Raw genomic sequence first — 27,927 nt, 5'->3', positions numbered from 1 at the left:
GATTTTTTCTTATCCCAAACTTTACTCAAACAGTCGAGGGTTTACAAAGACAGACTTAATGGTACTTTTGGCTTGAGACCAAACAGCAATCAATCGCTAAGCGGTACAAGGTATTATTTGACCCTCGCGGAATATCATCCTCATGTTGTTCATTTGGGACTCAACTACTACTTTCTTACTTCATCTCTAAAACTAGCAGTCACCAGACAAAATGAAGAAAAGTTTAGCTCTTTAGCGGCCACGTCCTCATTGATTCCAGAGAAATTGAGCCCAAAAAAAAAAAGAAGCCGAAAAACTGTTAAGTGTGCCTGAAAACCTGCAATTTTTTTTATAATAAATATAAATACATCTGAGGTTTTCTACAAGCCAAAAGGACAAAAATAGTTCATTTCCTCAAACGGAAGTCGCCCGCATAAACAAAATAATTGGTGATCTTTAAGGGGGGGAAATAAGGCTCGAGTACATTTCTTTACTTTCCACCAAAAAACAAATTGCAATGAAGTTTATTGGAAATTTTCCATGTGTAATGTTGAACTTCTTTGGGCAAACGCGACGTGACAAGTCGGTTAACTGGAGCGATTCGGTACATGTTCAACATTTCCAGTTATGTTTCTATCACTCTCTTTAAAAGTCGCACAAGTGAAAGACAAAAAACGAGAAAATGGCTTTTGAGCTGCAGACAGCTGACATGGGAGGGGGTGTGGGTGGGGGGGGGGGGAAGGGGTGGGGGCATCTCGCCGCAATAAGTAGCGCAACTTTCGACCTACTTGATTCCTGGCTGATGGCCCTCCAAAAAATAAATTAAGGAGAAGGAAATCTACAGAGCACGATATGAACGTGTTATTCAAAGCACATCAAAGTCATTTAAGTCCCAGCCGTACTTTATAAATATGAAGCCTGGCAGGCCGTGGAAGCAAATGAGGGGAGGGGAGGGAAGGGGAAGGGGGACGTCACTCCATGATGGCCCGATAAATGACGGGCTCGATGTAGTCCTCTCTGTAACGAGAGTTGATGACCCGTTGTCGTTTGGAGTTCTGTTTGACGCCATCCGGCGTGAAGAGTTCAAAGCGCATGTCCGACGCCACCGACTGCGGAGGGAAAAGAAAAAAAAAAAAAAATTTATGTAACGTGGCCAGATCAAACTGCCGTTGTTGGCACCAGTCTGGGACTTACCAGTCGCGACTTGACCCGTTTGGGCAGATCTTCATCTAAAGTGTACACGTCTTCGCGCTTGACGGAAATTTGGGATTCGTCTTCAAATTCCACCTGAAAGGCAGCAGACGTGCACATTAATTCCCCTTTTGAGCAAATGCATTATAACATACTTGAACTTTTGTCTCATGTTCAACTTTTGATTGTAAATCCAAATGTTTTCAGTATGCAACAAAAAACAAAAAAAAATTGACCTTGCTGTTCCAATACTTTTGGAGGACATTGTAAATAACTCATAGACGTCAAAAATTTATTTGAACTGAATTTGTTAAATTTTTTTCCCCATTTTTGTTAAGAGTATGAAAGCCTAGGATTTTTTTGTACATTTAGAACAGATATAAAATTTGGGATTAATCGCGAGTTGACTAGTGAAGTCATGCGATTAATTACGATTACAAATTGTAATCACCTGATGCCCCTAATTTTGAATAATCTTTTCTTTATTTTATTTTTTTAAGAAAAGATTATTAAAAATTATTGGCATCAGGCGATTATTATTATTATTATTTTTTTTAAATCGTAATTAATCGCATGACTGCACTAGTTAACTCACGATTAATCACAAATTTTATATCTGTTTTAAATCTTTTTTTTCCTAGGTTTTCATACTCTTGTTAACAAAAGTGGAAAAAAATGTTAAACTAATAGAAAATAGTTAAACAGTTAAACAGAATGTAAAGCTTTGAACGGTTGCTGCATTTTAATTCTGTTGTGCTCACCTTGGCCACTAGGGGGAAGTATAATACATAGCTATTAGGGGTCCCGCCGATTATACTGGCCGATATAATCTCACTTTCTCAATGCTGTTCAGTAGCTATGGGCAGGAAGTCAATAACATGCATGGCTGCTTTAACGTTACTCTTCTAAATCCTCTCGCATGACCATTGACTGCCATAAATAAATAAAAAAAAAAAAAAGATTATTAAAAATTCGGGGTATCAGGCAATTAATTTTTTTTATCGTAATTAATCGCATGACTTCACTAGTTAACACAATATATCACAAATTTTATATCTGTTCTAAATAAACGTACAATAAAAAATTCTAGGTTTTCATATTCGTTTCATACATCTTTAACTAATAGAAATAGTTTAAATTAATTTTTGACCTTAATAGCTGTCAATGGCGGCTAAAAAAAAATTTTTTTTTATAGGTTTTTAATACTCTTGTTAAGAAAAGTGGGGAAAAAATGTTAAACTAATAGAAATAGTTTAAATTAATTTTTGACCTTAACTCTTTGACTGCCAAAAACGTTAAATAACGTTTAGTAAAATCCTACGGAGGAGTGCCAAAGACGTTAAAAGACGTTTTTTTCAAAACTGAGGTGAAACTAACCATTTTCTATTGTTGATTACTCAAAAACGGAATAAGGTAGAAACAAACTTTTTTTTCTGATGAAAGATGAGAGTCCAATCTTTCATTTGGTAGTATGTGTGTTTACATAGTCCAAACACATAATTTTCTATGGACCTTGAAAGATCAGTCAAAATGCTTAAAATCGGCTGGCACCCACGGCATCCCTTTTCTGAAAACGTCTGGCAGTCAAAGAGTTAATAGCTGTCAATGGCGGTTAAAAATTTTTTTTTATAGGTTTTTAATACTCTTGTTAAGAAAAGTGGGGAAAAAATGTTAAACTAATAGAAATAGTTCAAATGAATTTTTGACGTTTATAGCCGTCAATGGCAGCGAATTAACATGACACAATGTCTGTATAAATGTTGCTAGGATTTCTATTCATTCTTAGAATTATTACATTAATTAGCCAGATGATGCTACATTGCAATTTCGCTGCATTAATATTGCCCTACCAGGTACATCGGGATGGAGTGCGACGCCACAAACTTGGCTCCATACACCAACCCGTCGGTCCATCGCACTGACACGTGAGCGCCCTCTGCAGGCGGCCCAAGTCGCACGCAGTCCCGATTCTGGAGACAAATGAGAGCAAACAATCAAGGACGCATAAACGGCAGCGGGTTCCGGCGGAATGCCGCGCGCCGCTTGCCGACCTCGATGTCCTCCGGTAAGAGGTTGTCGCTGTACGAGCCGTCGTCGAACACCACCTCGTAGAAGGTGGCGGTGGTCAGCTCCACCACCTCGCTGTGGTAGTAACGACCGTTTCGGTATTTGCATATCACCCGCTGGCCCACCGACAGCTCTCGCATGGCGTCCTTGTTTCGCTGTGGACCACAACAGGACGTTTTTCTTTTAAAAAAAACGCTCACATGATCTAGGCCAGCGTAACACCTTTATTGCGTCAAAGCACATTTTATACATGCGACAAATATGTCACAAAAAGTATATATATAGTGATCGCCGTGATTTGCAATATATGCTTGGAATTATTGACGGCGCAAATGAATGATGCAAAATAAATAAATAAAATAACAAAAAAAACATGTTGGACTGCGGCAGCTGAGCAAATAAATATCAAACTTGATAGCGGTCTTTAACTTGATTTGTTTCCTGTAACTATTATGATTTATGTTCGTATATATGTATGTATGCATTTTTTTTTCAACATCTTTTTTTTTTTTTGGTAAGGTCCAAGAGTTGTTAGGAATGGGGAGGTGTATAAATGTTGTTTAGGTTTTGTATGTCAGTTTTGTGTATCCCACTGTTTATAAAAAATAAATATAAAAATTAGATAACACTTCATAAAGAAATTTTTTTTATGGTGCCAGTATGTACTAGTTAACCCAAAGGACAACATGAGTAGCCCATAGGTCTGTTCTTAAAATAGCTCACCAGTGATGGGATATTGTAACTTACCAAGAAAAATAAAAAGAATAAAAATAAAAATAAAAAGAATATTAACATTTATTTACTTAAATTTCACGTTACACATTTCTTAAAGGTCTCATATTTTTCAACATACTAAAATTGTTCTCAAATGTGTAAAAGACTTGACGACCGGCCATGAGAGCAGAAGAAAAAAAATAATACTGACATGTCTTTTACACATTTGACAACTATTTTAACAAAAAGTGGCATAACGTTTTACCATAAGAAAAAGTAGCATAACGTTACTACAGAGACTATGTTGTAGCGTTAGTTTGTGATTGTTTAGGCAACGGTTATTTTACCGTAACCGGCAAATTTCCCGCGGACGTTATTTTGCCGCGAATGTCTCCGATTTGCCGTGAATGCTTGTAGACATTTACAAGCGGTTCAGAATAACACAAATGTGCACATTTAGGCCACTGCGCGGTCGCAACGTGCAAGCCGTCTCGTCGAAAACCACTTAGCGGCCGGTTAGCATCACAAAGTCATGTCAACTAGGTGGCGAGTGGCCAGTCACGGCAAATGAACCACCGCGGATTGTATCTTGACAAAACAACACGCAACCGCTTCATATTATCCAACCACCGTCTGCTTTATCAAATCTGACCTCTTGTGACCAAACAACCTCCACACGACAAATGTAGCTCCCACTTAAGCATTAAAAATACAGCAGTAATATGGTAGAAGATGCACATCGCTTATTAGAAAGGATAGCAAGGAAGGCTAAATCAAAAATGTTCAACTTACATCTTTCCCGTTTGCAGTCGTGTCACACTGTTGGGACCGATCCATTATGTTAACAGGCTTTCACTAACAAAACAGTCCTTTGAGAAATGATGTCGGTACACGTCCTTCAAAAATAAAATTAGTCCCCGTCTTCTCAAATACTTGGGACGAAGGAAGCAACCACTTTTTCCTGATCATTGTTTCCCATCTCCACGAAGTATTTGCGAGCAGGAGAGAAAAAGAAAGGCGCAGCCCGCGTCTCGAATTTCAGTGGGCGTGGCAAACCTTTACCAGAGGTGGTGCCACTCACACGACGGGGCTGGGTCGAGTGGACTTCCGCGTCTTTTTGACGTCACTAAAGCCGCGTTTACACCGCAGGACGTTCGGGTATGGGGAGGGGGGGGGGGGGTGGGACTTTCACAGGAACCGTCCTCTCGCAACATCACGAGTTTCGATCGACACGTAAACGCCGTGCGACGGTTTTTCCCGTGACGTCACCCAAGCACCGCGTGATGAAAATCACAACAACGAGGAAAGAGAAAAACTTTAGGTGGTTGTTGTTTTTCTCTGCTTTTTATTTCATGTACTTGGCGTGGATGGATGGTTTGAGTGAGAGGAGCCGGCGTCTAGATGAAGAATTTGAAAAGGCTAAAAGTAGAGTGGAACGAAAATAGGCAAAGGATTATTAAGAGAATTGTTTTTGTGGAAGAGACTTAATCCGAGAATGCATCATCGTTGCGCATGAAGGTAAGATCATTTTTTATACTAAATAATTTTTAGCCAATCAGCACGAAATCTCGATCGGGAGTTTATTGGGCCGGCGGAGTACCTACCCTCGAGTAGGACCTCCGCTCGTCCACGAAAGTTCCTGTAAATGCGGCCCGGTTGGGAAGGCTCCTGCAGTGGAGACGCGCACATACGGGGCTGGCCCCGTAAATTTACCCCGAAGTTTCTGCGGTGGAAATGCGGCTTAAGTCACGGAAGTTTAATCTGCCCGTTTGAAGCGCACATTTTAGAAAGGAGGAGAAAGCTAAAAAAGTCGCGGAGGGACTTTTTTTCATACTTGGTTGGATTGTAGACAGGCCGGGGACGCATATTATTGATAGAAAACCACACTTAAGTGCATTTTCATACTATGGGAGCTTTAAAATAGCTCATCATTAATGAATACACACTCACACACAAAATAAAAAATAAAGAATATATGTATTTAAAAAAATAAAATAAAATAGAGAGCAATGATGATGACATGTGAAATCAGTAAAATTACCGAATGAACAATATTGAGCTCTCCAGAAATAAAAAAATAAAAACAAAAAATAAATAAATAAAAATAAAATAGCTCTTCAGTGATAGGATATTGTAACTTACCAAGAAAAATTAAAACAATAAGATTAACATTTGTTTACTTAAATTTAACATGTTATACATTTCTTAATGCACCAAAGTTAACACTTTCTAGAAAAAGAAAATAGATTGTGTTTCATTTTTATTTATTTTAAAGGGGGGAGGAAAAAAAGGTGATTTTAGAGACGTAATTTAAAAAAAAAAGAGAGAATTTTGTTCATGGTTATCAATAACATCAGAATCTAATATCGCACATGCCTAAAGTGAAAATGTGAAAAAGAAATGTGAGCTGTGAGTAAATGCTGAAGCTTCCTCCTAACCCTTGGGTTGTGCCCATTGTTTGCAAATTGTGATGTGAACAATACAGTCATTTATTCATAATACATCTAGAATTGTAACCAGAGTTACTATTTAGAATGAATTTTTTTTTTTTCTGGAGAGCTCAGTATTGTTCATTCGATTTGACATGTCATCATTGCTCTCCTTTTTTATATATATATATATATATATATATATATATATATATATATACTGTGTATATATATATATATATATATATACTGTGTATATATATATATATATATATATATATATATATATATATATATATATATATATACACAGTATATATATATATATATATATATATATATATATATATATATATATATATATATACTGTGTATATATATATATATATATATATATACTGTGTATATATATATATATATATATATATATATATATATATACTGTGTATATATATATATATATATATATATATATATATATATATATACACAGTATATATATATATATATATATATATATATATATATATATATATACACACAGTATATATATATATATATATATATATATACACACAGTATATATATATATATATATATATATATATATATACTGTGTATATATATATATATATATATATATATATATACTGTGTATATATATATATATATATATATATATATATATATATATATATATATATATATATACACACAATATATATATATATATATATATATATATATATATATATACACAGTATATATATATATATATATATATATATATATATACACAGTATATATATATATATATATATATATATATATACTGTGTATATATATATATATATATATATATATATATATATATATATATATATATATATATATATATATTGTGTATATATATATATATATATATATATATATATATATATATATATATATATATATATATATATATACACAGTATATATATATATATATATATATATATATACACAGTATATATATATATATATATATATATATATATACACAGTATATATATATATATATTTTTTTTTGTATGTGGGTGAGTATGTGTATGTGCGTGCGAGTGTGTGTGTATTCATTAGTTCACCTAAAACCTATTAAAAAAAATCCCATACTAATAATATAATATAATAATAAATTGCCAAATGCAGAAACATCAATGTAAGTTATCACGATGTAGTGGCTCTCGCTAACAGACAGAATTAAGTAACCAGAATTAGGTTAAAAAATTCTATATACGTAGACCATGTTTCTATAAATTTTGATATTTGGTTTTTATTTGAGGCAGATATTTTTTCCATTAAAATGTGATTTATGAGGAGGTTAGACCATTGGTCGATATTCAGAGTTTGTTTATTTTTCCAGTTAACAAGAATTGTTTTTTTTTGCGATAGTAAGGGCTACAAGTGTAGATTGAAATTGTTTATGTGGTAAGTCAGTTGTTGTTAGGTCACCTAGCAAACACAAGTTATGAGATAAAGGTATCCTACAGTCCAAAATAGCGGAAAGTTTTTCTAAGACTTTAGTCCAGAAATACATAACCGGAGTACATAACCATAAAGCATGAACATAAGTGTCTGTAGTGTTTTGTAAGCATTGGAGACAAATGTCGGAGTCTGAGAGTCCCATTTTCTTCATCATATATTGAGTAATGTATGTTCTGTGAATAATTTTATATTGGATAAGTTGTAAATTTGTGTGTTTTGTCATTTTAAATGCGTTTTCACAAACTTGAATCCAAAAGTCAGATTCCGGTGCTATAGACAAGTCTGTCTCCCATTTCGAGATGGGTAAAGACATTTTATCAGTATATGAAAGTAACTTATATACTTTTGAAAGTTTTTTTGTTGTTGTCGGTTGTTGTTTAGAATGCATTTGTTGGAGTGGGGGGGGGGGGGTATAGGCAGGTTTGTAATGGATTAAAAAAAAGCTCTATAAAAACGGAAACTAGACAGCGACGTTTCTACTAACTTTTGGACGAGTTGGCAGCTACAGGCGGTTACCTCAGTGATGTTATTGGCTTTGTGCCGAGGACAGGTGATGAAGACAATGAACGGCCAGTCGTCCGGGTACATGTGGACGCCGGCGGCCTGCGCGCAGCTGGGGTGGAACGCCGTGGAGCAGCGGCCGTGGGAGCACTGGACGCAGCAGCCCGTCGACTCCCTCTTCATCCGTTTCCTGCAGAAAACGCATTTCTGCCGGAGACAAAGAGTCACGCCGGGCGCGGGTGTCCAGGGGAAAGGGTTCAAGCGGTGGGGTAAAGGAAGGGAAGTGCAACGGGAAGGAAAGGAGGAGAAAGGAAGCAAGCGGGAGAAAGACCACACAAAAAAAAAAAGTTTCAAAGGGATTATTCGACCCGGACACACACATGAACAACATGTTGTGGGAAACTCAACAGCTTCCTTCTAAAGTGAGACTGACACCATGTGTGCTTTTTATTACACTGATACTATTTAGAAGACTGACTAAAACTCCTTTGAGATCTAAAACAATGACAATGGAGGCCAGGCTGACTATTGGGTTCAAAGCAATAAATCTTTTCCACACATTTTAGTTCACACATCGGGCTCAAACGATAAAACACAGTAATTTGATTACAAAAAACGAAAGTCGGATCAAAATCTCACGCCTCAAAAGTTTCAATCGCACACATCGCTCAAGTTTAGTTCAAACACGCAGTCAAAAACAAAACTGGCCAAAATAAACATTCCAACTGAAAAGAACGTGGACTGCTAGTCTGAAGTAGGAAGAAGTCAAACTTCGTAAAGTTGGTGCGACGTCAGTGAAACAGTAGAAAAGCGTTTGTAAGACACAAACATTCACTCAAACATTCCAAATTTTGGGATCCTTTCACACTTTATCAAGGAATGCCGCCAGACAACTCTACAGTCATACTCTGGCACCCACGTCACTCACCGGCGGACAAAGACACTTGCACCTCACATGCATGTTATTGTGGTTCATAAAGTCATTATTATTTAAAAATAAAAATAAAAATCCAATCCCTTAATTTATCTATGGGATAACCAGCAGAATGTTTCTAAAAAATATTCACTAGCTGCAGCCCATCACCCACTGCTATGGTTAAATCCAGGGATGTGATTTGACCAAAGTGAAATTATCTGAAAATTTAGCCGGGGGTCTGGGGGCCGCTGGCACCCAGCTAGGTCCAGGGCAGTGCCCTGGTGGGGGGGACAAGGGGGGCGTAGTACTTTCAATGCACTCACATGACAAAGAAATAGACAAAACAACAGCATAAATTTTCAATGTATATTGAACTATCCCATATAAAATGGCAGTTTTAGTCAACTCAAAATCAGTCACATTCAAAAACATTGGACTGCCTTTGCTTTTAAAAACTATCACTGAGAATATCATCATATCTAACTAATGTGATTACTAAGTTAACACATAAATAATGTTGAAGAGTTCAAATTTCATGAACAAATAATTGTATCATGACCAAATAAAAAGTAACTCATATTAGAGCATACCACAAATGTCTTTGTTATAGCAGAAGATGTTATCTGTCGGAGTCATGTGCATACACAATGAACTACTAAAAAAAAAAAAAAAAAAAAAAAAATTCGGAATTTTTTTTTTTTGGGGGGGGGGGGGGGGGGACATAAAAAAAGCGGAATTCCGCGAATTAGCGGAAAAATCACATCCCTGTAAATCACAACATTCTAGAGCTGGGCGATTAAGAAAAAGAAAAAGAAAACTACATCTTTTTTTCAGTTATTCAGGACGATTTCGACTTTAATCGAAAAATAATTCCTGTGCATTTTTAGACAACAATAATGCAAACGGATTGTAAATTAGTTTTAACAAACTTAACATTCATAGTTTGTGCTTAAATGACACAATTCAGTAGTTGGTCGCTATTGCAAACACATCTTGTAAACCAGCATTCTGCCACTTGTGCAAAAGTTACAACTCACAATAACATTTGGATGTTAATCTTCCAATTTTCAACAATTTGATTTTTAACATCACGATTAATCAAATTAATTTGATATATTGCCCAGCCCTACACCACACTCCACATCAAACTTTCATGTAGCTTTTAATGATAAAATATGACCCAATTACAAATCCTTTGTATTCAAAACACTATTGGAACCGCACCCCACCCACCCCCAACCCCCTCACAATAGCCTATATGTTCTGCAATTCAATACACTGCAGTTGCAAATGACCACATTTGTGGATCTGTTTGCAAGGATGTGATTCTACAGCATTAACTTGTAATGATTTGAACTTAAAGAAATAGCCTTTAACTCTTTGACTGCCAAAAACGTTAAATAACGTTTAGTAAAATCCTATGGAGGAGTGCCAAAGACGTTAAAAGACGTTTGTTTCAAAACAGAGGTGAAACTAACCATTTTCTATTGTTGATTACTCAAAAACGGAATAAGGTAGAAACTAACTTTTTTTTCTGATGAAAGATGAGAGTCCAATCTTTCATTTGGTAGTATGTGTGTTTCCATAGTCCAAACACATAATTTTCTGTGGACCTTGAAAGATCAGTCAAAATGCTTAAATCGGCTGGCACCCACGGCATCCCTTTTCTGAAAACGTCTGGCAGTCAAAGAGTTAATGTCCTCATTTCAGTTTCCATCCACGTAAAATGTTAACAGAGTGTCACCTTTTTTTCCCTACTTTCATATTTAAATAACAGTCAATTCTCATTGAAATGATATCAAATTTGAATTAACCAAATGTGAAACTAGTTTAAAAAAAAAACAAAAAAACTTGATCCCTTCTTAGAGAATCATTCATGATCCGTGGACTCTCATGCATCGGGACTCTTACCAGTCTGAAGCGAGGCAGTGGGATTGCAGACAGATCGATGGGACGCCGCTCTGTGATGTTTACAAAGCGAGCTTCCAGCACCGTGATGGCGCACAGCACATGAACCCACCTGCCGCACGGACAAACATGACATGGAGTCAAGACAAACAGAACAATGTCCAGGGTGCAGCATACCTACATTATTTAGACAAGCAGACAATCGGTTAATGCTCATGTGTTTTTACTACAAAAGACTACTTTTACCTAAGTGGGAGGGAAAAACTTTCAATTTAGGCTCAAATAAAACATTTTGGACAAAATGTTACATTCCTTTTAAGTAGAACCACAGCACAAAAAAAATGTGTGTGTGTGTGTGTGTGGGGGGGGGAGGTGTCTTTAAATGTTTTCATTTGTATGTAGAGAATACATAACTTAACTTTTGACTGCTGGCCAAATTTTAAGCTCTTTTCGTGTCATTGGGGTAAAAGTATTCAAGTTTTAACCTCATTCATACGATGAAAATAGTAACAATATCAGTGTGTGTGTGTGTGTGTGGGGGGGGGTGTCAAGCTCTGCCCCTCCCTTTAAAGGGGGGCACAGTATGAACCTGGAAAAAACTTCAGCACATAAAAGGTGGGAGGCTCAAGATCTGCCTCTTTAACTCTTTCACTGCCACTGACGTTTAAAGACGTCAAGTAAAAACCTACGGTTCACTGCCAATGACGTCAAAAGACGTCATCCAATGATTTTTTTAAATTTTTTTTTGAAACGGGTAGAGGAAACCCTTCCGCATGTCTGGTGAAAGTTTCCAGTCTGTCTGTTGTGCCTAATGACTATTTTTGGCCCCTAGAGGGCAGCGATGACTCTCTTTTGACAAGATCGGGTGGGCGTCAGTAGAGGCGGAGCTAGAGCGTCGAGCAGGAGATGAGAATGGAAGACAAAGGAAAAATGGCGGCCGGTCGCGAGGAGCTCACGCCCGAGATGTTTTTTTTCAAAGACCAAAAGCATCGCTGAAAGAGCACATTGTTGACGACGATGATCATCATCGATGATGAAGATGAGGGTAACTCTGTGGTTGGAAAGCATTGACGCGGCAGTAGAAGACGTTAGATGGAGCTAGATGGAGGAGGGAACGGGCAATGGCGAGCGTTTGCAAGCAGCTCTACACTTACAAGACAAAAGGCATCGACCAACGCTAAAATAGTACATTGATGACGACGATGATCATCCTCGATGATGATGAAGGTGAATCCGAGCTTGACGGCGAAATTGGAACCGCTGACGCGGTGGCTATGTATGACGGTGTCGTAACGCGGAGCGCAACCGAGCACGCACAGGCGGACGTTCGATCGGACGACGGAGAGTGCCCCGAGTCCAATGCATATTCATCAGAGGAAGTGTGTACAGTCTGCTACTTGCTTTTTATTCCTCGGAAAAAAAGGCCGTCAAGAAAGTGTAGTGTTTGCACGCAAAACGGACCAATGCGAAAGTGAAAGTAAACTGTGTGCGAGTCCTGGCGTCTCCTTGTACGCAGGAGAGTGTTACAAAAAGAAAAACTGTATTTGAAACATCCACATAATTGTAAGTAGTACCACAGTTGCACACATTTGTAAATAGTTTGCGAAATTGTTTTTGTCAAATTGTTACACTGTTGAATGGAAATAAACGCATTTTGCAATCAAAAAACACTTTTTCATTGTTGGTGAAAGCGTTTTACAGAAGTAAAGCACTATTTAGGTGTTTGTGGCATCATTCATGGACAAAAAGAAGTGTACAATTCACTAGAGTGCATGAAATAACATCGTTTCACAAAAAGCTCTTTTTCTCCATTTTTTGTTTCAAAACAGAGAATTTCGGTGAAAGTAACCACTTTCTATTGTTGATTACTGAAGAACGGAATAAGGTAGAAACAAACTTTTTTTTCTGATGAAAGATGAGAGTCCAATCTTTCATTTGGTAGGATGTGTGTTTCCATAGTCCAAACACAACATTTTCTGTGGACCTTGAAAGAGCACTCAAAATGCTTAAATCGGCTGGCACTGGCGACAACCCGTTTTTGAAAACGTCTGGCAGTCAAAGAGTTAAAGGGGGGCACAGTATGAACCTGGAAAAAATGTCAGCACATAAAAGGTGGGAGGCTCAAGCTCTACCCCTCCCTTTAAAGGGGGGCACAGTATGAACCTGGAAAAAAGGTCAGCACATAAAAGGTGGGAGGCTCAAGCTCTGCCTCTTTAAAGGGAGGCACAGTATGAACCTGGAAAAAACTTCAGCACATAAAAGGTGGTGGGAGGTCAATGGCACTGAACAGGCCACTTTTATTAGCTATTAAAATAGCAAATATTAAAATTTGTCAGGCAATTCCTCACCTTTTGTAAGCAAATAAACAGTAAACTCAACAACATGTGTCATAAGGCCACACTGCACTAATTTCCGCTTCTACAGTCTTTGTTTACCTTGACATGTTTGACAATCAAATCACAATCGCTGACGGGATTGCTGGGATTACTTACTTGTCATTGTTGGCTCTCTGCAGAGCTCCACCTCGGAGAGAACACAGACAGCAATCCTAGGGCGAGAAAATGGGAGGTTGAATCTGTTAAGAACTGAAATGAAAAGCCCCACTCAAGAAACTAAAACGTATAGTTATTTGTCTCATAGATTTAAAAAGAAAATCTAGATATAGTACTGCAAATAAAATGCTATTCCCATTGCTTTGAAAGACACACTGTACTGCCCCCTGGTGGTCAGCTGCGATCGTTAGTGGTGCAAATATTGGGCAATATTCCCGGATTGTTGCATAAAAATAAAGCAGGAATGCTGATAGCAACCGATAAGATACGGCCCAAAAACAAAACGAGGAACAATGTATTCCACTAACAATAACACACAAAGGAAGGGAAAACTCCCAGCAGGACAAAAAAAAAAAAAAAGGAGGAGCACAGCCAAGTTGATTTTTCAAGTGACAAAAACAAAAGTGCTTTTGTCCCGTTTTAGAGTAGATTACTATGATTTTTTTTATTTTTTTTTATTTTTAGCAGTATGGGTTTTGTTCAAACCTTCACAAAGCTCCATGTGGAAGCTTGCGGTGTTTAAGTGAAGCTTATCAGCCGAACAACTGCCGATGAATAATTGAAAAGCCCGGCGCACAAACCTCAAAGGTAGCATCGGCTTCGCAGCGAGCGCACAGCCAGTCATCCTGCTCTGCTTCCTCTCTGGTTACGCCATAGCAACCTGAGCCAGACAAGAACAGGGTTTTCCCATCACATTTCACGTCACTTTGTAGTATTTCAGAAAGGAAGAAAAACATTGTCTTTAACTACGCCGGTTTTCCTCTCCTTGCAAGGATTGTTTGTTTTTCAAATGTCTTTCCCTGAAAAGTGGAGCTAAAAGGAGCTTACTGGTGTGTACTCGGACGCAGCATTGAGAACAGCTGAGCAGCCGGCTGGTGCCGTCCTCGGTGATGTGAGGGTTGGACAGCTGGCCTTCCCCGCTATCGCTAGCTTTGTTGGTGTGCGTGTTGAAACACATTTCAGGAATGAGGGGTTTGGACCACTGGCGACCTTGCCGCTTCACCAAGGTCACGCCGGAACTGCCGTCGCTGGCCTCGGACTAGAAAGGAGGGGGGAAAAAAAAGGTGTTTACGTGGGCGTGAAAAACAAGACAAACTATAACTGTTTTTATTTGGATTTTCAACAGTTGTGAAAATAAACCTGAATGAAAAATGATAGAAATTCAAAAAAAATGCCTAAAATGGACTATTTGAGTGATGTGATGTATTTCTGTAATTTCTTTCCTGTAATGGCCACCTTCAGAGAACCTTCAAATTATTGCATTATTATTATTACTAAGAAACTGTTATTCAATCAATGGTTGAAGTAATTTAGTTTTTGTGAAATAATTTATTTATTTTTTTGTTATTCATTATTAAAAAAAATTATACTGTGTGTTTTCAGTGAATATTTTGTGTAATATTTTTGCTAATATTATTGTAGCATATAATATTGCATGTTTTTGTTTCTCATAATTTTGTCTAATGTTTTTACATATTTGTACTTTTGACTGATTTGTATTTGTGTAATATTTTGAATTATTTGTCTTGTATTTACATACAATTAATGTGTGTATTTTTCATCTAATATTTGTAACTATTACTAATATTTGTAATTGTTTTAAATTAAAATTAATTTTAAAAATACTTTTAAATTAAAATTGAATAATTAGCCGCTATTCACAGTGTTGTTGTTTGATTATTGACGTGAAAGCAAAAAAAACTATCACAGGTACCTCTCTTTGGAATCACCTTCAAATATATATATTTTTTGGGGGGATAGACCAATTATCGGCCGGGCTGATTATCGGCCTTTGTATGAATCTGAAGGCCGATAAAGCTAGTATCTCACTGAGCAGTGAATGTTTGCGAATGTAGCATATTTAGGGTTTTCATCAGGATTTGTTAGATTTTTAGATTACAATTAACATTTTTAATTGCGTGACGAGATGATTATTAAAAATTAGGGGTGTCATAATTAATTATTATTAATAATCATAATTAATCGCATGACTTTAATAGTTAACTCACGATTAATCACAAATTTTATATCTGTTCTAAATGTACAATAAAAAAATAGATATGTTTTTATACTCTTGTTAACAAAAGTAGAAAAAAAATAAACTAATAGAAATAGTTAAGATGATTTTTTGACAATTCTAACCGTCAATGGCAGTGAATGAGTTGAAAAAAAGATACAAGATTTTGTGTTTTGAGTGTCATCATGGAATGTAATCTACTCCAATGTCTCCTTGCCACTCTAGATGGAATAACAGCGTTTAATAGTAAGAGGAAACGGATGAGGAGTTAGTAAACTAATCTAGCTCACCTGGTGGTGGGTGTAGAAAAGCAAGCAAATGGAGCAGTAGGGAGCCTGTTCACCCATTCTCTTATTGTGCTCCCACTCCACGTGGGGGTCGAAAGGCCGACACTGCCACAGCCGCCTGAGTGGCTTTGCCCACTCCTCTTTCTCCTCTTGCTCCACTCCCACATCCTGACACATCTCTACAGAGAGGGATGAAAGGCAAAAGGTATTTGAATAAATAATACTTTTAAGTGTCCCTGTAAGGTCATTGAGCTTCGAGTGTCAATTCTATTTGTCTTACCATCATCACTGTATGTCTCTCTGAAGAGAGGATGTTGGCGTGAAAGTTTCCGGAGCTCTTCGTGTTGCTGTTGCTTGGTGACCACTGACATGCAGTAGGACTGCTCTTCTGACACCTGGCGGTGAAATGATATTTAGCAAGGCAAAGCCTACCTTAGAACAAAATATGGCGCTTGTCTGCTTTCGGACCGCAGGTGAGTTGGGGCACCGTGGACTAATTACGGTCTGTCCCATGGGCAATTAGTCTTCAAAGAACCCACAATGTATGCAAATCAATTTCAGTCAAATGAACATGAGATCCCTCAAAATTCAGACGAACCAGTGTTGGAAGCTCTGTATTGGTAACACTTTTTTTTTTTTTACATACATTTTAGGTCTGGTCTACAAGTACTTACATCGTGACTTTGAGTAATTACCTTTATGTGCATTGACTGTTTGACAGGAATGGTGTCTTTATCCAAAAGAGGGCATTGGCTAGTCTGTTGTTTGGAATAAGATGAACACAATTCAGCACACTTTTGGCAAGCTGCTAATAGAACATTTAGTTAGCGGAGCCACGCCTTGAGATACGAGTTTTTTTTTTTTCTTTTTAATTTCAGCTGTCATTCTGCAGATTTTTTGGGGGGCAAAATAGTCAACAATTATTAATAATAATAATTTTTTAAAAGAGGTTTCAAGCTGTTTAAAGCGGAAATGAACTAATTCACTGCCATTGACGGCTATAGGCGTGAAAAATTTGTTCGAACTATTTCTATGAGTTTAAACTTTTGTTAACAAGATTATGAAAACCTAGAAAAAAAATATTGTACATTTTGAACAGCTATGAAATTTCAGGCGATTAATTACAATTAAAAATTGTAATCGCCTGAAGCCCCTAATTTTTAATAATCTTTTCTTTTATTTAATCGTGTCAGGCGATTACAATTTTTAATTGTAATTAATCGCATGACTTCGCTAGTTAACTCACGATTAATCACTCATTTTCATAGCTGTTCAAAATGTACAATAATCTTTTTGCTAGGTTTTCATACTGTTGTTCACAAAAGTGGAAAAAAATGTTAAACTAATAGAAATAGTTCAAATGAATTTTTGACGTCTATAGCCGTCAATGGCAGTGTATGAGTTAAGTGAAACATTTTCTTTGTGGTGATACGTTCTATTAGTCTAATCATGATATTCTGGTTAATAGTCTCTTTGTGGAATAAGGCAGATAAATTGCAAACAAAATCATTAAAAATATCAGCCGTGATCTTCACAAGCTGAGCCTGTGTGTACTGTGACGTCAATTTCAGTTGACATTATAGAGAGTTTTTTTTTTCTTATTACAAAACAAAACATTGGGGAGGAGGCATGGTCACAGAATATATTAAACTCTTATCTCAAGGCACCACTGCACCTTCAATTAGTAACCATTCCAACCAAGCTCTAGAGGAAAACATAGCTACCATCATATGTTCATGTTGTCAAAAAGCCAAGATTATTAGATTAAATAAAATTTTCATTCTTATGAAGAAATAATGTAGCTGCTTTAGATTAGTTGTTCATGCAAATTCAAAAGGCGGCATGCACAATTTTTGGTGGTAAAAATGAAACCTTAATACAGACCTTTCTTTTGTTTTGGTTCTTAGATGTCTCCATTTTGTCGACCTGGGTGGGCTGCGTTATACAGGTGGTCTCAGCATCGGCCTCCAGCGCTACATCCTGAACATCAACAGGCACGGAAACACCTGCCGCGTGGTCTTCCTCCACAGAATGTTCCGTTTGTGTGAGCTCCGCTTGGCCGAGCGATATTCTAGATTCCGGCCTGGGCTCGGCGGCGACCGCGAGCTGCAGCCGATGAGGCTGATGCTCTCGGGCGTAGCTGTGCACCTGCAGCATCGTGTGAACCTGCTGCTTCTCTCGCGGGTAATTGTGCACTTGCAGGATGTCTTTTTGAGTGAGAGTCCGATGGAAGAGCAAGCTGGCCACGCCCATTTTACGGGACGCTTGTCCCGTGCCGCTCGTCGCTGTGGCTGATAGGTCGCCGTTTTGGGAATAGGATGAAAATGCCGGCGCGCGAGTCTTGGTGTAGTGCGGAGTGTGTCCTGAGTCGGGAGCGTTTAAGCCCCTGTGAAACGGATCTATCAACGTGAGCTTTGTTGGCGTGACAACCAACTTTGGTGGGCCTGTCAATAAAATCAGTGTGTGATTAGTAAAAGGGGATGATGAAAAACAACATTTTGAAAGACAAATTATACATACCTTTATTTCGCTTGCCATCCTGTGGGACCGGACGTGGTGGCAAAAGATTTAGTCTCGGTCGCTTGGCATACAGCATCATCTCCTCATCTGTGTCGTTAGGAACAACCTCGTCGGGCAGCTCCAGACACACCCGGTGTCTCTTGGTCTCAATTCTTTGCAGTGGACTAAAGATAACAAAAGAAAGAAGTTTATTTTATTTTTAGATTTATTTTTAAGTTAGACATGACAGGTCTCAAACCTCCTGGGTTGGCGAAAAAAATGGATGCTATCCAAACGACCCCTGGCACTCGGCGAAAAAAAAAATAATAAGAAGGAACTTTTCAGCGGACTTTTCTGCTCTCAGGGTGTAGATACGGTGGTTCAGTAACCAGAAGGTCGGCTGTTCGATCCCCGCTCTCCCCAAGTCGTGTGTCGTCGTGTCCTTGGGCAAGGCACTTCACACACATTGCCTCCAGTGCTACTCACACTGGTGTATGGAAGGTGCAAATTTTTGGTGGTGGTCGGAGGGGCCGTAGGCGCAAACTGGCAGCCACGCTTCCGTCAGCCTGCCCCAGGGCAGCTGTGGCGACTTAAGAAGCTTACCGCCACCACAATGTGAATGTGTGAGCGCATGAATAATGCAAACTCTGTGAAGCGTCTTTGAATGTCCAAAAAAAGCGCTATATAAATCTAATGCATTATTATTATTATTATTACTAAGAAACTGTTATTCAATAATCAATAGTTGAAGTAATTTAGTTTGTGTGAAATATTTTTTTTATTATTCATTATTAAAAAAAAATTATACTGTGTGTTTTCAGTGAATATTTTGTGTAATATTTTTGCCAATATTATTGTAGCATATAATATTGCATGTTTTTGTTTCTCATAATTTTGTCTAATGTTTTTACATATTTGTACTTTTGACTGATTTGTATTTGTGTAATATTTTGAATTATTTGTCTTGTATTTACATACAATTAATGTGTGTATTTTTCATCTAATATTTGTAACTATTACTAATATTTGTAATTGTTTTAAATTAAAATTAATTTAAAAAATACTTTTAAATTAAAATTTAATAATTAGCCGCTATTCACACTGTTGTTGTTTGATTATTGACGTGAAAGCAAACAAGAACTATCACAGGTAACCTCTCTTTGGAATCACCTCCCACTAAATGTTGAAGCCCCCTCTCTGTCCATTCTTAGAACTCATCTTAAAAACACATTTTGAACTCTTCATCAGAATAATCACCAATGTCAAAGTCAAGAACTTGATAGACTCTTTTTCTTGCGCTCAACTGGCATCATGAAGGCAGCATTAGAAACGAAGGCAGACTTAAAGGATCTTTGTGCAGTTTCTCACTTTTTTTTTTTCCTCGTGACTGCCACCTCTGGCCAAAAGCGTAACTGCAGCATCTGTGTCTGGCTCGTTCATTTAGTACGTGCATGATCTTAAAGCGACAGCCACAGTACACAAAATAACACATGACAAATGAGGTATAAAAAAACCTCCGCCCTTCCCCAAGAAAACTGGAGTGCGTGGGTCACTTATAGGCTACCAAAACTCAGGCTCATGACAGCTTTTGGCGAAATGTCAAAATATCCTGTCACCCAGCCTTTTTCAAAACTTGCCATAAAGAGAGATGTTAGCAACGAGAATAGCCAATTTCAAGAACAGGAGACGGAAATTTTGGGGGTTTTCTTCAATTCATCCGTCATTACTCTGAAAGACCTCGGAGATGAGGCCGTTCTTTTGAGTGATAAAAGTGCTGCCAGTAGCGCGCTAATTAGCATTAGCAAGTCAGACTGGAGTAGATCACTACAATTCCTTGCACATCTATAGATTGAAGCAACAATCAGTCAATCACATCATTTTTGAATCAAAAATCGATTCGGAATCGAATCGCAGGCCCAAAAATCGGAATCGAATCGTGAGACATTCAAAGATTCCCACCCCTATTGTTTATTAAATATTGCGCACAAGTAATGCAGATTTTTTTAACAACCCCCCCCCCCCCCCCCCCCGAAAACTATTATTGAAACAAACTAAAACTAAGCAATCTTAAATAACCTAAACTAATTTAAAAAAAACCACCCTGAAAACTAATTAAAACTAACTAAATTTTAAAAACAAAATTCAAAATGAAATAAAAAATAAAATAAAATAAAAATTCCAAAACTATAATAACCTTGTTCCGCATTCAGTGAGAATTGGGCGTTACAGTCCGGAAAAACGGTGCACAAGTCTTCTACATTCTACAAGATCGTGGTCTGCAGTAAATGATCATGAAAAGATTCTTATGCAGCCCGTGTAAGGGTTAAGGAGGTGAGTTAGACAGGAAGGAGAGCAGTCGAAAAACAAAGACGTACTTCTACCGTGTTGAACAGTCATACTGTTGTAGCGTCATGTACAAGACGTAAAAGGCCATACAAGAAAATGAAGGAGTCCACAGTCAAGTAGAAACATGTTATGCTGATACGTGCTAAATCATTATTATTCCAAAATGTAATCCTGACAATCTCATGGACCACAAATGCACCCTGCATTAGTGTACGTGTAATATGAGGGTTTTTCTGCATTTGATTTTTGCACTTATCATGCTCCTCTGAGGGGAAACCAGAACTACTAATGCAGCCCGCAATGAAAATAACTTTAAGTGTTCCTCGGGTCTCCTGACGGCCTCACGACTCTGGCTGGAAGTGTTCGGTTTAGGTGAACGGTATGGGATTTTTTAATAGGTTTTAGGTGAACTAATGAATACACACTCACACGCACACACATACAAAAAAAATAAAAAATTTAAAAGAGAGAGAGCAATGATGACATGTCAAATCGGTAAAATTACCGAATGAACAATACTGAGCTCTAAGAAAGAAAAAGAAGAAAAAAATAAAAATAAATAAATAAATAAGTTTAACCTCCCGGCTGAATAAAGCTGACTCAATTGAACCGGATTTTTACAATATTTACATGCGACAAACCTCTTCCGCTCCACATCATCCCGGCCGCTATTGATGGAACAACTGCTGGTGTTGTCGATGATATTAAAAGAATCGCCCAGGAATTCCTTCGCCTCAGGGGTGGGCCGGGAGTGGTCGATGGGCGCCATATCTCGCCCCGCCAGCCACTGTTCGTAGCGATCCGGCTGGAATTTCTTGACAAAAACCTCCATGGAGATCTTCACCATGTCTTTGCGGCACGAGCACTGATAGAGAAAAGCATAAAAAGTGAAAAACTACCGTAATACTTAAGTGTCCAATTACAATTTCAATTATTACACTCCACAATTACAAAATTGGCATAATCGTAAACGAAAATAAAAGATTAATAATTTTGAGTTGTTTAAATGTATATATTTGCACCTTTTTTCATTTAAAATGCTTGCTTATTTAAAAAAAATTGCTCCAAACGGAACTTACATAATTATAGTGTTTCAAATAATTGTATTGTCTTAATTTTTTTTTTTATATTATTATTATTATTATTTATTTTTTGTACCAAAAAATGATCATTTGAATAATCATTCAGTCATCCACATTCTCTACTTTGCAATGTGATGTTTTGTAGCAGAAACTAAAGACTCCAGCAAACCCCCTTTATTGCTGTGGATATGTTCAAGACCTTTCAACTATAGATAAAAAGCCACAATAGAGACACCGGATAAAAAGAACAGTTGTAGAGCAAAAAAAAAAAGCAAATGAATTAGACATGTTTGATCATTCTCACCAAAACTGCTTGCTTGCCGTATTCGATCCACCGCTGTGTGGCAAAGTTGGTGGATTCGGCACAGTTGAAGCCATGGTTGAAGCCAGCGTGGTAAGCGTAGGGGAACGTGACCATGAACTCACCAGCATATTGGGTAATCTAAGGGAATCGTTTCATTATTTAATCGTGTACGTTTAGAACTTGGCAAAAATGAAATCCTACCTTTTCAAAGGGAATGCCGTATTTCTTCAATATTGAAGGTGATATCAAGGTCATTTTATGCCTCAGGAAGGCTTCGCAGGTTTGCGCACTGCCAGAAAAGAAACCTGCAGGAGACACATGCCGAACGTTAGAACCAGTGGGTGCAAAAAACACTTCCGTGTTGAAATAAATATTGCGGTGATGTCAAACCTTGAGCCAGACGCTCAAATCTTCTCCCGTGCTCAGGAGGGACGCAGTACCTGCAAACATTCAAATGCGTCTCGTCACTGAGCATTCCATTGGGCTTTCGAGAAACAGCATTTGTTGCTACCTTTACTGACTACTTTTTTTTATTATTTATTTACCAGGATTTGGGTTCTCCGAAGTGCAAGTAGTTAATACTGTAGAGGTCCATGTCCTCAGTGTGCCATGCAAAGGTGGTCTTCCACATACCAAAATACAAGTAGGGTGTATTGACACCCTCAATCGTGATGCCACTTTCACATTCCACCGTGTCCAAAATGGTATTTAGACGACAAATGTTCCACTCTTTGACGTCCTGCAAAAAATGCACAATAACATAAGAATGAGATAAAAGGATGAACATCGTGCCATCCGATTTGTGGTGATAAACAGAAAAACTACCGTAATACTTAAGTGTCCAATTACGATTTCAATTATTACACTCCACAATTACAAAATTGGCATAATCGTAAACGAAAATAAAAGATTATTAATACTCATTTTGAGTTGTTTAAATGTATATATTTGCACCTTTTTTCATTTAAAATGATTGCTTATTTAAAAATGTTTGCTCCAAAAGGAACTTACATAATTATAGTGTTTCAAATAATTGTATTGTCTTAATTTTTTTAATATTATTATTATTATTTATTTTTTGTACCAAAAAATGATAATTTGAATAATCATTATTTCAGCAAACATTTGTTGTAGCCCTTTGAGTAGTAATATCAGAGAGTTTACACATTTTATTAAAAATATATTTAGTAGACATTATGTTCTGGCTATTTTTAAAATTGTTCATGATGTAGCACCTTTTAACTCATTCACTGCCATTGGCGGCTATAGACGTCAAAAATTCATTTGAACTATTTCTATTAGTTTAACATTTTTTCCCACTTTTGTTAACAAGAGTATGAAAACCTAGAATTTGTTTTAAATTGTACATTAAGAACAGATGTAAATTTTGTGATTAGTCGTGAGTTAACTTAGAGACGTCATGCGATAAATTACAATTAAAAATTGTAATCGCCTGACGCCCCTAATTTTTAATAATCTTTTCTTTTCTTTCTAATTGCATCAAGTGATTAACATTTTTGATTGTAATTAATCGCATGACTAATAATTCTAAGTTTTCATACTCTTGTTAACAAAAGTGGAAAAAATGTTAAATGGTTCAAATGAATTTCTGACGTCTATAGCCGTCAACGGCAGTGAATGAGTTAATTAATATCAAATGGATTAAGAAAAAAATATACACCATTTCACCAACTGATGGTTTGCGGAAAAGACGACTTTGTTTGGATAGATTTTCAGCTCAACAAAACAGCATGTTGCCAGCCATCTTGTCACTGCCCCTTTGGCTCATGTCAGTTCAATATTCATACACTAGATGGCTCTCTATGCAGGGGTCAGAAGTGGCAATCTGGACTTTTGAAGTTACATTTTTCACACACGCAAAACAAAAAGTTTGCTATTTGGGTAGCAGAACGGGCTCTTTGCATAAATCCACTACTTTCTGAACTCAGCACCACTCCATTTCCTGTATTTCATGATTAGGCAAATTGATTAATCCAGGTGTGTCTGGCCATTGTCGTCGTGGTTACTGAGGTCAGGCGCACCTGGATTAATTAGTTTGTCCAATCATGAAAGAGAGGAAATGCTTTTGCATGTGTATTCTATTGCCCTTTATATATCGAAACAGAAAAGTGATAATTGAAAAAATAAAACATCAACTCACCGGATTGTATAAACTGCCACCAACGTCTGCCCCATATATAGGAGGATTAAATGTCACATTCTTCCAGTACTTCCTTTCCAGTTCATCAAAATCATCATAGTGAGGGCTACAGAACCTGCAAAAATGGACAAAAGAAATTTAATAAATCCTAAAAATTATTTTTATTTTTTTAAATCACAGATGAACAATGGCGCTGTCGAATTTGTTTTACTTACTTGTCACTGTTAGCAAGTTTGCGGAACTCTTTAACAGACATCGACTTCTTCTGAATGTTGTACTGAGTGAAAAGGCCCGACTGGCCTGTCACCACCTGCTGAATTGGTGCAGGAATCATCAAATCGTCTATATCATCATACGAGTGTCTGGGCTTCCATTCCTTCGGTGGGACAACCTACAAAGTAAGGGGGGGAAAAACAAACATTACTGGCTCATACAAGAAGTGTTATTAGGCTTAAAATATTCGGATCTCTTGATTAGCTGGTCATTGTTTGTTTGTATGCACACTGTGACAAATTCAAAAAAACACTATTAACTCATTCACTGCCATGAATTCATTAAAAAAAAAAAGATTATTAAAAATTAGGGGCAAGAAGAGATTAAATGTTTTTAATTGTAATTAATCACATGATTTCACTAGTTAACTCACGATTAATCACAAATTCTATATGTTCTAAATGTACAATAGAACAATTCTGGGTTTTCATACTCTTGTTAACAAAAGTGGAAAAAAATGTTCAACTAATAAAAATAGTTCAAATGGAAAAAAAAAAGAGAAAAAAAAAAAGAAATAGTTAAAATTATTTTTTTTACGTTTATAGCGGGTGAAGGGCAGTGAATAAATAAAAAAAAGAAAAACATTTTATTTAAAATTCGGGGCGTCAGGCGATTAAAGTTTTTAATCGTAATTAATCGCATGGCTTCACTAGTTAACTCGTGATTAATCACAAATTTGATGTACAATCAAAAAAAAATCTAGATTTTCAACAAAAGTGGAAAAAAATGTCAAACTAATACAAAATAGTTTAAATGAATTTTTGACGTTTATAGCCGTCAATGGCAGTTAATGAAAATTGCCACTGTCACTTCAAGTACAATTGTTGCACTAAGTTGTTCAATATCAAGCACATACTTTGGCCAGGCCGGCTTTGTGTGCCCCCTGCGACTCCATGTAGGCGACATAGCGGCTGAAGTTCTTGAACTCCTCAACAGTGGGGTAAAATGTCATGATCCCCTTGGAGCCATGGTTTTGGGAAGCTGTGTCTGACGCCATCCCAAAATTGATAGCGACTCCTGCTGATTGTAAAGAAGACTTTGGTTACACGTGGAAATATTTAAAAAAAAAAAAAATGTGTTGAGCTTGCGTCATTTCCTGTTACAGGTTACTAAGAGATCATCAGGTCTTGCTGGAAATTATCCAATTTCACTTAATTTTTTGAAACCACAATTTGTTAATTACAAATACCTTGTTCATCAATCTAAGCAGTAACACATGCAGGCAGAACAATTAAATGCTCTTTCATTAGATGGCAGAAGGTGCAGTTAACCCGTTGACATTCATTCAACAGAGCAAGTGAAGGTTTTCGATTACATCAGCTTTGAGCTCAATTAAACAGGCCCAGATTCCATACTGAGAATAACAGTCAGGGAGTAAATTGAGATGGTTTTATTGACATTTTTGTAAGTGAATGTTTTAAATGGAAAATTGGTGCTGTGGCTTGATACAGGTTGGGGAACACTATCCTTGGTAATGGTAAAAAGATAGAACTTTAAATAACTTCCTACAACTTTTCAGCAATACACAATGTTTCAAAAATAGGATAGTAATATTTAGTTAACAGGCATTTAAAAACACATTTGTTTAGAAAAGCATTCAAGTAACACTTGAGTGTTTTTTTTCTTGTACTAACTGAATAAACCTTTTGATTCGAGTTTCGCCATTTGTGATTGTTTTCTTGTACCGTATAACGCTTGTGATTTTTAAGTCGTCCTACAGAAATTCAATGTACTTAGGTATTAGTCATAAATTAGAAACATTGTAAATAACCGTGCTTGGGCCGCTTAAAAAGTACTTGTATAATTATAAAGTTATCATTATGTTAATTATTATTAGGGAGGAGCTAACACATTGCCCGTATCTGATTGGTTAGACGAACGTCTCTTTAACTTGATCCGACAAGTCGGCTAGCGTTAGCTCAGAGGCTAACTCGCGTTATCATTACGTATTGCAATAACAATTGTCCACCGACAGCAATGAACAACGTTGGCTTTCCTCGTTATTTCAGCGTATCCAACATTAGCAACAGCTAATCGCGCAATGTTGTGATTCATAACGCGATCACAAAACAGCGAGATAGTGGACACCTTGCATGGGATGTGACTATTTTCAGTAACACTATATTTCATTCCACTGACATTACTAAAAAAAAAGAAGACTGGAAATGTAATTGTTCTGACAATATGTCTTGATTAAATATCAAATTACAGCTATCCCACTCCGGAAATGCTATTTTACTATTTTCTTTATTTCTCAATAAGTCAGAAGTGTTCCAGGAATTAAACTAGACCCCGATGCAACCACAGGCTTTAGCTGTCGTTGTTGCAGTCCGGGGCGACCAAAGCTAACAGATTAGCATTTCGACTTGATGAGCTTCATCATTCTCAAGAGCAGACGCGACGTTTGATTACTCACCTCTTACTCCCCCACGGACAAAATAATCGTCACCAGTGATGTTTGTTTTCCGTAATCAACAATTCACGCGGCGACAGGCATAGAGGAGAACGGCCAGTTTGGATGTGAGTGCAACGCGAGCCTCCATTACCTCAGATGCGGACGCACGACGCATGAATGGCGGATGTTGTTTACCACATCACGCACGGGACACGTTCAGCCAATCAGAGCACGGAGGACGGCGACGCTCTTTCCTAGTAGGTAGGTGACTGTAACAATTACTCACTGTTCGGTACTGCATTTAATTTAATAAATTTGATCTATCTATCTATCTATCTATCTATCTATCTATCTATCTATCTATCTATCTATCTATCTATTATTTGTTTTAATAATGTAGTATCTTTATTTCTTTATTTGGTTGACACCCACCTGGGGAGATTTGTTATTTCTACTAACCCAGAAAATTGTTTAAAACAACAACAACAACAAATCTTTGGGGGATAAAAAAAATCCACAGCTGCCGAACCACGAGAATGCTGGATTCTACTCTAATTAATTTAAATCCGAGTCTGCACACAGCTACCACTGTAAGTGCCTCTAATATCCAGTGTTGGCCACGTTGCCCTAAAAAAGTACTTGGTTATAGTTACAAATTACTTATTACACAAAGTATTTCAGTTAGCAACACATTTACTGCTTTGTAAAAGTAAGTAGTTACTCAGCAAAGTAATTAAATTAACTATGATATTTTTCTGTTATCTGTGTCGCTGATATTTT

The 27,927-nt window shown here is 37.0% G+C and overlaps 1 protein-coding gene across 3 annotated transcripts; it reads right to left on the bottom strand.

The window, feature by feature from the left end:
* On the bottom strand, window positions 1-27,337 carry kdm4ab (lysine (K)-specific demethylase 4A, genome duplicate b). Of its 3 annotated transcripts, none has more exons than XM_077557188.1 (23): window positions 27,169-27,337; window positions 25,609-25,772; window positions 24,695-24,870; window positions 24,480-24,594; window positions 22,864-23,057; window positions 22,709-22,758; window positions 22,520-22,623; window positions 22,319-22,456; window positions 21,574-21,797; window positions 18,608-18,771; window positions 17,972-18,531; window positions 16,783-16,845; window positions 16,368-16,482; window positions 16,091-16,266; window positions 14,612-14,822; window positions 14,365-14,444; window positions 13,724-13,779; window positions 11,235-11,343; window positions 8,423-8,614; window positions 3,222-3,392; window positions 3,021-3,140; window positions 1,174-1,266; window positions 1-1,088 (listed from the first exon to the last, which is right to left on the bottom strand). In XM_077557188.1, exons 2-23 carry the CDS (start codon window positions 25,747-25,749, stop codon window positions 951-953), a joined length of 3,390 nt encoding a protein of 1,129 aa, XP_077413314.1. In that variant the 5' UTR covers window positions 25,750-25,772; window positions 27,169-27,337; the 3' UTR covers window positions 1-950. The 3 variants fall into 3 exon arrangements, with proteins under 3 accessions (XP_077413314.1, XP_077413313.1, XP_077413315.1); XM_077557187.1 differs by having other exon boundaries at window positions 25,609-25,769; XM_077557189.1 differs by lacking the exon at window positions 16,783-16,845 and having other exon boundaries at window positions 25,609-25,769.
* Window positions 27,338-27,927: the final 590 nt, after the last annotated feature.

The sequence above is a fragment of the Vanacampus margaritifer genome, chromosome 2 (assembly GCF_051991255.1).
Source record: "Vanacampus margaritifer isolate UIUO_Vmar chromosome 2, RoL_Vmar_1.0, whole genome shotgun sequence".
NCBI classification, from domain to species: domain Eukaryota; kingdom Metazoa; phylum Chordata; class Actinopteri; order Syngnathiformes; family Syngnathidae; genus Vanacampus; species Vanacampus margaritifer.
Note: the sequence above shows the minus strand (reverse complement) of the source record. Positions and strands in the feature narration are given on the sequence as shown.

Coding starts and splice junctions, on each gene's coding strand:
- kdm4ab (XM_077557188.1), bottom strand. CDS start 25,749: ATGGCGTCAGACACAGCTTCCCAAAACCATGGCTCCAAGGGGATCATG. Junction 22,759..22,863: donor TTCGGAGAACCCAAATCCTG/GTAAATAAATAA, acceptor GAATGTTTGCAG/GTACTGCGTCCCTCCTGAGC. Junction 1,267..3,020: donor ACTCCATCCCGATGTACCTG/GTAGGGCAATAT, acceptor GCTGCCTTTCAG/GTGGAATTTGAAGACGAATC.